We start from the raw sequence: 11,824 nt of genomic DNA, 5'->3' as shown, positions 1-11,824 counted from the left end.
GGATATGCACGTGAGAGACCACGCTGTTCACGGACAGGTGAGGGGGAAAAAATGGCTTAAGCGAGAACGATAAACGAAGTAGTTACTGTCGCGCGCGTCCGGGCCCCGCCCCGCCCATCCGAACAGTTCGGCTATTCATGAGCGTGACGTCAGAGACGGCGGCGCGCACACATGGGAGGCGAGCCAGCTCGCACTCGAGCAGCTCAGAAGCAGCAGAAATAGCCAGCGGTACGGCGGGAGTGCGCGCGCCGCTTTAACACGCACCGCTCGCTGCTGCTCGACCTCCGTTTATCTGTTTTCAGCTTTATCCCTACACTCTCCTTTCCTTTCTTTGGGCTGCTGGTTTATCGTCTTCTTTTCTTTTCTTCTTCTTTTTTTTTTTTGCATTGCCTTGCACTTTCTGTTGCTTTTATTTTATTTTATTTGTGTTTTTATTTCTCGTTCCCGGAGGATTAAAACCGTGTTGCTCGTGCACAGCGATGGAGAAAATGTCGCGGCCCGTCAACTCCGCTTTCCTTCCTCCGACCCACGGAGTGCTCAAATCCCTCCTGGAGAACCCCATGAAGCTGCCCTTCCACCACGACGAGGGTACACACACACACGCACACACAAGCGCGCGCGCAGTTTAGCATACAGGACGCGCATTAGAAAGGATGATAACTGCGCTCGAGACGCTCTTATTATCGTGCTTTATTTATTGTCGTGTTATTTAGTTATTACTGCGCTCGTGCATTATTATTATTATTATTATTATTATTATTATTATTATTATTATTATTATTATTATTATTACTATTATTATTATTATTATTAGTAGTAGTATTAGTATTATTATGGATTTGTCTCCTTTTCAGTTTTTGCATCCTCGTTTTATTTACTATTGTATTGTTGGATTAATATGATTGCAATAGCACTGTTATTTGTATTTATTTCTAGTGCATAATTTATTATTATTATTATTATTATTATTATTATTATTATTATTATTATTATTACATCATTGTTGTGCATTCCTGTTCTTCTTCATCTTCCTCTTACATTATTACTGAATACTTATTTGTCCATGTATACATAGCTACAGAAATGTAGTTGTTTAACTCAGTTTTGACTCTGTCTTACTTTTCTGCTACAGCACTCTCACATTTACAACATGACTGCATTTAAAGTGCATATTTGCATTATTACATCTTCATTACTGCACTGTTGTTATTACAGCATGTCTAGTCCATTGTTAACTCTTCGTTATTGCACTTCTGTGTTGTGTTTAAAGCACCGAGGCATTAATATCACCGTGCTGTTATTTGTCCATGTGTGTTTAGTGTTTAAAAGATCACCACATGTACTGTACGCTCAGGATTATGGGTACGCTTATGGTTGTGAGCCTTGCTCTTCATTTTTGACAGCAGGGTGAATCTTTCATTTTGCCTGCAGAGTGAGAGAAGTGCGTACTCCTTCCTGCTTGCTCTCTCTCTCTCTCCCTCTCTCTCTCTCTGGGAAACTGATTCTATTACTTGAATCACAAGACATGATTTCGTGGCAGTCGTTTTGGCGCCCAGTGGCATTTCCCCCTACGTCAGTCCAGCACGAGCTTATTAGCTGTTCACAAACAATCAGCTGTTTATAATCTTTTTTTTATCACAGCAAAAAGTTGTGTCCATTTCAATTTGCTGCTAAGTTTATCTGTTGTTCCCCATAGGGGGCGCCTGTGAGCAGCGACACTTGATCATTGGAGCGTGTAAATATTGCCATCTGCAAACTGGCCCGATGGGAAAAAATCATTTCATCTGAAAATCTTTTCAGATGTGTTTAAAGTCCGAGTTGCACGAGTGTAGCGTCTGCGTTGTCTCCAATTAAAGGAAAGAAATCGAACACGTACACAGCGTTCTCTTTACATCCAATTTAATCAATCTGCCACGAACGTCTTTGCTTATTTCGCCGCACACTGGAAAGAGGGAGGTGATGTCACGAGTAAAGAACAGGAAGCAGTTTAGCGTCATACTAACTGCATGCCAGTATTGCACTGTTATTGTTATTCGCTCTGCGTATTATGTCATCAAAGTGTCATCGCATTTTGTACAGACGGAGGCTGCGTCTTTTCTTTTTGTACTTCTGTGATAAAGAGTTTCCCAATCTGATGATTTATGGATCCACTTTACTTCACTTTAAATCACTGCAGCTTAAAGTCATCGGCCAAATAAACATAGATTAATGTTAAAGGAAGCAGATGCCCAAAGCCTTGTTTCTTCTCAGCGTGTTGACATGAAAAGTGAAACTAACATCAGAGATTTGCATCGAGTGAAAATCCCACGTTTTACTGTTTTAGCTCTCTGGTTTCCATCAAATGCACTGTATCTGTCAGTGTCAGTGAAGGAGGCGTGGCCTCTGTATCTGTCAGTCTCAGTGAAGGAGGCGTGGCCTCTGTATCCTTCAGTCTCAGTGAAGGAGGCGTGGTCTCTGTATCTGTCAATCTCAGTGAAGGAGGCATGGCCTCAAGGAGTTTTACTCCTCAGAACTAGGGTTAAACATTTTTTAAACTGCACTTTGTGTATTGCATTGTTTCACATCAATGCAGCTCTAAGTGCATCGTATTTTAATGTTGTCTATAACAGTGAAGTCTTTTTTCTCAAACGATCTGCATCTTTTATCTCGCCAGGTTTCAGTAAAGAGAAGGAGAAAGAGAAGAAGCTGGAGGAAGATGGCGCCGGAACGAACGCACCTCAGTCTGCATTTCTCGGCCCAACGCTTTGGGACAAAACTCTGCCGTATGATGGAGACAACTTCCAGCTGGAATACATGGACCTGGAGGAGTTCCTGTCTGAAAACGGCATTCCTGCCAACCCACAGAGCGAGCAGAGCCAGATTACCCAGCAGCCCCTACAGCAGAGCCCGACCCTGCCCTCACCGCCATCTGTGGTTGACCTGAGCAACCGGGCCAGCACCTCAGTACACGCCGACATGGTGGCACAGGGCTGCCTACAGAGTCCCAGCCGAGCAGGTACACACACACACATCCCTACCATGTCATTCCATGCACTCACATTCCCTACAATAAGAACTCATGTGCACACATGTTCACACTAGTCGGCATTCACTCTTACACACACACACACACACACACACACACACACAGTTTTAGACTGGTCTTCTGTCGGAGGAATTCAACGATTAAGGCGGTACACATGAGGCATTAACACCTGTTTATATTTTTTCCGGCCTTGACATTAGCTCCGCCTCCAGACACAACTGAGCAAAATGACTCTGTCTCAGTCGTAGGGAAGCGTAAGGCTGGAGAGTGAGAGAGTGAGAGAGAGAGAGCAAGAGAGAGAGAGAGTGAGAAAGAGAGAGTACTTATACCCTGATAATGCTGTACAGTTTAGAATATCAGATACGAAAACCTTTCCATCGGGAGTAACATTACCAAATCACTTGCTGTTATTTCTGTAAGATTTATAGCTGAGGAGGTGGTTGTGTAGAAATGAAGGATTCTGCTGCAATATACCGCACGCACGTCCGCTTATACCAAACCTCATGACATTGTTCAGAGAGTTCACAGTTTTGTTTTTCTTTGTTTCATGCTGATAATTGTCAGGGCTTGGAGGTGGAGACGGATGCAAGTGCAGATTTTAGGTTTTTATAAAGACCAAAACAAGACACAAAAAGACATGGCCTTATGGCAAAACTCCAAGGCAACGAATAAACATAAACAAAGACCATGCTAACAAAGACAGAAACAACATCAACGAAACACAAACGCAGGACAAACGTGCAAAACATACGTGCTATATATACACACACACCGTGCTCATTAACAAGATTCAGGTGCAGGTGGTAATGATGGTGTGGCGCAGTGGCTGCTTCCTGGATATCAATGACAATAATATAAAAATAGAACAAACAAACAAACAAACAAATAAATATTGATATGCCTACTTGTTCACAGGGTTTTTAGTTTTTTTATTACTGTAGAAAATGACTAACAATGAACAAATAAATAAAAATCGGTACTGTCTCGCTTGTTCACCGTCTCGCTTGCACGCTCTCTCTCTCTCTCTCTCTCTCTCCAATAACAGCATCTCAATGACTCAAGCCTCCGCTTTGCCTTGTGGCTGCATTACCACATCGGCTGCGTATTATTTTTCTAATAATTCAACGGCCTGCCCTCAATTATTCCCTACTTATTTCTGGAAGATGTATTTGGAAGTTTTCTGTTGTTTTCTGTGTTAAATGCGTGTGTGCCATGGTGGACAGCAGGCTAACTTTTCCATTAGTTCAGTTAACTTGGTGACGTGATGTGGAACTGCAATGCAGTCAAGACCTGCCTGGAGCTACTTGTGCATTTACCAAAAAAAAACAATTGCACACCTCCGAACATCTGTCAGCCAGTCAGAATCTAGAATTCAACAGCGCTGTGAATTCAATAGCTCGCAGCTGTTAGCTGAAGGAGTGAATGATTGTTAGCTGCCATGAGGTGAATTCACACCTTTAACCTATTATGTTAGTTTAACCGTGCCGCACTGCGCTTATCATGACCTGACTCACCTTTCTCACAGGTTAATACTCAACCCGAATGTGCCGATAATGACTCAGCTCTTTCTCTAGCGGCTGCCGGGATTCATTTGCATAGCCCTAAGTGCCCTTTTCTAGTTTCCTTTCCTAGCCATTTTGGTCCTCAAAGGTTTTTTTAAAATGTAATGTTGACTTGAGCAGCGCCATTTGTCCAGGGGAAAAGGAAATGCTTGTATTGTAAGCATTAAATTAGTTTTTAGGGATATTATCATCTAAAACAGATTCTTCTCTTTATCCATACAAATACATTGCAGAAATGGTTTAGTCTGTGTTCTTGTTTCACCATTAAAAAAGCAGATGAAAGTGTGTAACGCTACTAAACGTACACCAAAGCTACTGTGCATAATTTCTCTGCACCAATCAGTTAATGCTAGCGTCCATAGTTATTAGCCATGTCAAGAGTTCTTTCTCTAATACGTTTAACGTATGTTTAAACGTGCATTACATCCAACACCATGCTAGTGAAGATAACACGTACACAGCAAAATCCCCAGTGTTGATTTAACACCCAGAGTGTTGAGTTTACATCCTACAGTGTTTATATAAGTGCATTGGACACATGAACACTCTGGGTGTTAAATCAACACTGGGGATTTTACTGTGTAGTGTCCTGCATTAGCTTTCTTTAGTTAAGAGCGATACGAACACACTCAGAAGTACAACAGTGCTTGAAAGAGTGTTTCATACAAACACAGTGCTAGCACGGCTAAGAGTGTGTGGAAGGAGGTTAGTGTGTATATGTCAGAAACACCCGAGCGCACAGCGGTGGCTTTCAGGTGTTGCCATGCGTGAGGAGCGCCAATGATGACACACAAGCTCAGATATCGATAAGAAAAGCAGATTTTCCTTTCCTGTGGTGCAACAACCTGTCAGACAGAGCAGATAAGAGGGTTAGCCTTTTAATCTCAACTGATGTGTGTGTGTGTGTGTGTGTGTGTGTGTTTCCCTGGTTGGGAGAAATACCAGCTGCCTTCACCACTGTGGTTTGTTAGTCAAATTTTGTGTGTGTGTATGTGTTATGCGTGACCTAGACATACAGAATGAGTTTGCCCTGCAGAGCATGTTAGTTACACACATTAGAAGCGTGTTAATCGGCGTTGACGTCAATTAGAGGTGTGTTAATCAGCGTTGACGTCAATTAGAGGTGTGTTAATCGGCCTTGAGGTTAATTAGAGGTGTGTTAATCAGCGTTGAGGTCAAATAGAGGTGTGTTAATCGGCCTTGAGGTTAATTAGAGGTGTGTTAATCGGCGTTGAGGTCAATTAGAGGTGTGTTAATTGGCCTTGAGGTTAATTAGAGGTGTGTTAATCGGCCTTGAGGTTAATTAGAGGTGTGTTAATCGGCCTTGACGTTAATTAGAGGTGTGTTAATCAGCGTTGAGGTCAAATAGAGGTGTGTTAATCGGCCTTGAGGTTAATTAGAGGTGTGTTAATCAGCGTTGAGGTCAAATAGAGGTGTGTTAATCGGCCTTGAGGTCAATTAGAGGTGTGTTAATCGGCGTTGAGATCAATTAGAGGTGTGTTAATTGGCCTTGAGGTTAATTAGAGGTGTGTTAATCGGCCTTGAGGTTAATTAGAGGTGTGTTAATCGGCCTTGAGGTTAATTAGAGGTTAACTGAAGGAAGTGGGAAGGGAGAAACAGTACATTATTTTAGACTTTAGTGTGTATGTGTATGTGTGTGTATGTATATGAATGTGTGCGTGTGTGAGTGTGTATATGTGTGTGTATGTGCGTGTGTGTGTGTATGTGTGTGTGTATGTGTGTGTGTGCGTGTGTGTGTGTGTATGTGCGTGTGTGTGTGTGTGTATGTGCATGTGTGTCTGCCCTCGTCCCTCCATCTGTTCTGTGTTTTCATTCTGATCTCTACAGAACGCAAAAGATCTCTCCTCTCCATTCACACACACACACACACACACACACACACTGCAAGATACAGAGGTCATCTGGAGTTAAGAGTGCTGTTCATACTACAACCTTTGACCCCTCCCTCTCCACGCGCACACACACACACACACACACACACACACACACACACATCCACATGCAGACATACACACACACACACACACACATACATACACACACACACACACACGCACACATACACACACACACACACACACACACATCCACATGCAGACATACACACACACACACACACACACACATACACACGCACTCACACCCACATACACACATACACCCACACGCACACACACACACACACACACACACGCACACACACAAGCACACATACACACACACACAAACATACACACACACGCACACACACACACATTTGTTATGTAAAGTTACAGGTAGAGTGTGATGATGTTGGTGTGTCATCGCTTTCCTTCTCCATCATTCTGGCTCAATACTGTTTCACACTTATTATTATTATTATTACTATTATTATTATTATTATTATTATTTCTCTCTCTGTCTCACACACACACACATACCTGAAATAGAGCTTAAATTTTTCTTTCCAGAGGGCAGCTCATAAATATCTGTTCACTGTGTGTGTGTGTGTGTGTGTGTGTGTGTGTGTGTGTGTGTGCGCGCGCACGTGTGTGTGTGTGTGTGTGTGTGTGTGTGTGTGTGTATACATTACACTGGGTAGACTTAGTGCCTACAGTGACATATACAGCAGTGCAGTGTGTACATGTTCAACTATCTATGACGATAACAATATTTATGTGGTACCACCTAGTGGCTACAGCCTGTAATTACACTTATTTAACTGGAGTTTAAAGTTTGACATTAATAATAATAATAACTGATAGCTCCTTATATGCTCTACCTGTATACAACCACCAGTAACACACTGTGTGTGTGTGTGTCTCAGGCCTCCCATCGAACCGTAACACCCCGAGTCCAATCGACCCCGAGTCCATCCAGGTGCCGATCAGCTACGAGCCCGACCCGGCCGACTTGGCTCTGTCCAGCGTTCCAGGTCAGGAGATGTTCGACCCACGCAAGCGCAAGTTCACCGTGGAGGAGCTCAAACCTCAGCCCATGATCAAGAAAGCACGCAAAGTCTTTATCCCCGAAGACATGAAGGTATGTGTGTGCTGCTGATGCTCACACATACACACACACACACACACACACACACAGTAATGAAAATGCTGTGTGTTTATTTCTGTCCTGAGTCAGTATCAGGAGTGTACAGTGTTACTGAATGCACAACACATCATACCTTGAGGTAGAGGAGCTACAACAGCAGAAGACCACGTCGGGTTCCTCTTCCGTCAGCCAGGAACATAAAGCTGAGGCTGCAGTAGGCACAGGCTCACCACAACTGGACAGCTGAAGATTAGACAAACGTCGCCTGGTCTGGTAGATCTCGATTTCTGCTGAGGAACACAGATCCATGGACCCAACCTGCCTTGTGTCAGCAGTCCAGGCTGGTGGAGGTGATGTAATGGCGTGGGGAATGCTTTCTTGCCACACTTTGCTCCTGTTAATACAGATCAATCATGGCTTGAATGCCACAGCCTCTTTGAGTATTGTTGCTGACCGTGTGCATCCCTTCATCACCACAATTTATCATCTTCTAACGGCTATGATAATTCCAGTATGATAATGTCACAAAGCAAAACACGTCTCAGACTGGTCTCATGAACATGACGATGAGTTCAGTGTTCCTCAGTGCTCTTCCCAGTCACCGGACCTGAATCCAGTAGAACACCTTTGGGATGTGGTAGAATAGGAGGTTCACAGCATGAAAGTGCTCCTGAAACATCTGCAGGAACTGCGTGATGCAGCCATGGCAACATGGAGCAGAATCTCAAAGGAAGGTTTCTGACATCTTGTGGAATCCAAGCCATGAAGAAGTGAGGCTGAATTGTGAGCAAAGTGAGGAGCGACCAGTATTAGTGTAGTGTTCCTAATAAAGTGCACAATACAGCATATGGCAAAGTTCGCGTATAACACACAGATACACACTCAATCTCTCTCTCTCTCTCTCACTCTCTCATTCTCTCACTCTTTGTCTTATTATTTGTCTCACTTTTTGACTGTATATCTGCCTATATCTCTCTCACTGTGTCTTTGTCTTTCTGTCGCTCTCTCTATTCTGACTTCTTTTTTGTGTTCTCTCTCTCTCTCTTTTGCTCTCTTTCATTGTCTGTCTCACACTTTCTCATTCTCTCTCTCGCTCTCATTCTCTCTCTCTCTCTCTTTCTTTCTCTCTTGCTCTCTCTCTTTCTAAAATCTGGTATTTGTGTGTGATGACATTCGTTACAGTTGTATATATTGTTTTTGTATATATTGTTCTTCTTCAGGATGATAAGTACTGGGCACGGCGTCGGAAGAACAACGTGGCAGCGAAGCGTTCTCGGGATGCACGGCGCCTCAAAGAGAACCAGATTGCCATCCGAGCCGCCTTCCTGGAGAAAGAGAATGCGGCACTCCGGCAGGAAGTCGCCGAGCTGCGCAAGGAACTGGGACGCTGCCGGAATATTGTCGGCAAATACGAGGCACGGCATGGCGCCCTGTGAACCCAGCCCTGACTTCTGACCCCTCCCAAAGCTCCTCCCCCCACTACCACCACCACCACCGCCACCACCATCTATTCCAAGGACTTCTGTGTGCCACGATTAGCGCACTCACCTCCACCCGTCTCTCTCTCTCTCTCTCTCTCTCTCTCTCTCTCTCTCTGTGTCGATGTTTAGCAGACGGGCATTAGCGCTTATTAGCGCCTGCTCTCTGTCACATTTATTCTTTCTTTTCTTTTTGCACTCCTGATTCTTATGGGAAAGTGGTGCTGTATGCTTGCGTTTTTTCTCTCTCTCTCTCTCTCTCTCTCTCTCTCTAACATTTCCGTCTGGTCTTGCTTCTTTCGCTTCACATCGTGCTAACACACACCAGCGTCTTTTTATTTTCATTTTCATGCATCGTCCACTCAGAGAGCAATAACTCCAACACATTTCGGGAAAAGAACCAAGAAAGCAGTGCTAGCCGTGCGTGTGTGTGTATGTGTGTGTGTGTGTGTGTGTGTGTGTGTGTGTGTGTGAAATAGATTTATAAACCATGCATTCAAACTAGCTAGCAACAAAGCAAATTTCCCGTGGAAGTTCGTGAGTTGCGATTATGACGACAATCAACAAAGTTACGATTTTAGTCATTTAATAAAAATTAGCCATGTAATTTCACTTCCTGTCTGTGTTCGGTTGCTATGACGCTTATTTTAACGCTGTATTCATTACAAACGGCTTAGCTAATCATTAGCAAGGCTAGGGTATTGCTTATTGTTTAATACCATACAAATTCAAACCTTACAGCTAAAATTCTTTTATCTAAACATCATTAAAAAAAATCTTGCAGCTATGCCATTGCTAGCCAGATGGCTATATACAGAGCTGTTAGCTAGCTAGCTATTTATATTTTCATAACAGAATAAATGTTTTCAACATACTAGCCAGTTTAGCTAGTTAACTTAGCTAGTCCAGTGAAAACCCACCATTGTGTTGTATTCTAAATTATTTGTAGCTGTTTATTTTAGCTAACAACCTCGTGGTTATGCTAGCTTTGGCAACACTTATAGAAGATATTAATATAAAACTTATAAACAGTGTTTCCAGAGCAGATAAAGTGCAAACAAAGCTAGCTAGCATTACTTTTGCTAAATAAAGGCAGTGGAATATATGCTTCATGTTTATATAGAAGCCTCCTCTCAGAGCACACAGCTAATTTGCTAACGAATGCACATGTGACCTCGTGCTCACCTCTCTTCCTCCCTGTCTATCTCTCTGTCTCTCCCTTTGTGTGTCTCTGCTAACAACCTGCACTAAAGCGTCTTTCACAATCCGATCTGGGTGCGAGTCTACCTTCTATAACAAAAATCCGATCTATTTATAGACTGTTTTGGTTTTTTATTTGGGATCTGAGAACTACTTTGCAGCTATTAATTATTACTATTATTATATTACTGTTATCGTTCTTGTAATTATCCTGATCTGTTTTTATTTCGATGCATGGACCTGAAGCTATCGTCTTCGCTGGACTATAAAAAAAAAGCCATTTTTAGGAACTTATACGTTATTCTTTCAGCGTTAGCCGACATTTAGAAGAGATACAGGGATCGGAACCAGACCGCTCAGTGACTGGCATGTGAGATGCCATGAATTGGCTAAACTAGCGATTTAAGCTAGCTTGCTGTTCAATCTCGCAAGACTATGAAAGAGTAATATAACAAAGATGGACTGCTATCCAAACAATTCTCACATAAATAATCTACTAGCTCGCTAATACCTAAGCTAGTAATAATCAAGCCAGTAGCGTATTAGCGTATAACTACAATCATAGATACGTGCTAATGCGCTGACAGATGTTGTAGAGACGTATACTCTGGAAAAATACAGTACTTTTATTTCTCACCACCACCACACAAACCAGTTTATTATTATCTTTAATTTAATGCTCTCAGTTTTCTGTAGGGTGTTTTTGTTTCCTGTACAGACATGTCTTCTCTCGTAGCTTTACCTCAGCCCTCTCGATATCTTTCTCAGATGGTTGTGCTGAATGTACCGAATGTATGCTGTGTCATTCGGTTTATTTTCATTTTGTTTGTTGTCGTGTTTTGTTTTTTTTTTCTGTTAAAGAGATGGCTGGATGAAGTTGTCTGTGATTAGCATGGCTAACGCAATCAGTTTGTTTACTACAGACCAAAACGTGTGGCGCACACACACGCACACACACACACACACACACACACACTAATAACAGAGCTATATTGGTTAAAACAGAGATGTTAATGTTTTTACTGAATATTCTAGAGGTCTATGTTTGTCTTTTTGTACAGTATTTTTCTTATACCGGATACAAGGCACACCAGGTTCAGAGTAGTACTTAACCTAGAGATAAAACAGAATCTATAAAAACCGAATCTATTTACTAAATACATAAATACTATATATATATATATATATATATATATATATATATATATATATATATATATATATATATACAATCTATATATCTATTACTCAGAGTTAAGCTAGCGTTTTGTGAGCGAATCAGGGGTCGTTATTAAACTTCTCAAAGCGCAGTCAGATTTTGCCTTTTTTTGTAAAATTGTAAAGTGTGAAAAATAAAATGTGATATATAAATAAAAGAAATGATTAATTATTATGAATGATCATTCTTTTGTTTGTTTTCTTTTGATTTTAAAATCTCTGAAATTTCACTCTCTCAGACCAAAATCACACATCAGAAGAACCATTTGGTCATGACTTGGGATCGGTCCTGT

At 42.1% G+C, this 11,824-nt stretch overlaps 1 protein-coding gene across 2 annotated transcripts; it reads left to right on the top strand.

Annotated features, from left to right (window-relative positions):
- Nucleotides 1-217: 217 nt before the first annotated feature.
- On the top strand, nt 218-11,710 carry hlfa (HLF transcription factor, PAR bZIP family member a). 2 transcript variants are annotated; one of them, XM_047158924.2, is made up of 4 exons: nt 218-588; nt 2,654-2,995; nt 7,415-7,629; nt 7,726-8,835. In XM_047158924.2, exons 1-4 carry the CDS (start codon nt 480-482, stop codon nt 7,771-7,773), a joined length of 714 nt encoding a protein of 237 aa, XP_047014880.1. In that variant the 5' UTR covers nt 218-479; the 3' UTR covers nt 7,774-8,835. The 2 variants fall into 2 exon arrangements, with proteins under 2 accessions (XP_047014880.1, XP_017337456.1); XM_017481967.3 differs by lacking the exon at nt 7,726-8,835 and adding an exon at nt 8,856-11,710 and having other exon boundaries at nt 221-588.
- The last annotated feature ends 114 nt before the right edge of the window (nt 11,711-11,824 follow it).

The sequence above is a fragment of the Ictalurus punctatus genome, chromosome 12 (assembly GCF_001660625.3).
Source record: "Ictalurus punctatus breed USDA103 chromosome 12, Coco_2.0, whole genome shotgun sequence".
NCBI lineage: Eukaryota > Metazoa > Chordata > Actinopteri > Siluriformes > Ictaluridae > Ictalurus > Ictalurus punctatus.
This window is presented reverse-complemented; position numbering and strand designations above follow the sequence as displayed.

Bases quoted from the DNA above. Each gene is read 5' to 3' on its own strand.
- hlfa (XM_017481967.3), top strand. From the start codon at position 480: ATGGAGAAAATGTCGCGGCCCGTCAACTCCGCTTTCCTTCCTCCGACC. The intron at 589-2,653 runs GTACACACACAC...TTATCTCGCCAG, and splicing joins GCCCTTCCACCACGACGAGG to GTTTCAGTAAAGAGAAGGAG. The intron at 7,630-8,855 runs GTATGTGTGTGC...GTTCTTCTTCAG, and splicing joins TTATCCCCGAAGACATGAAG to GATGATAAGTACTGGGCACG.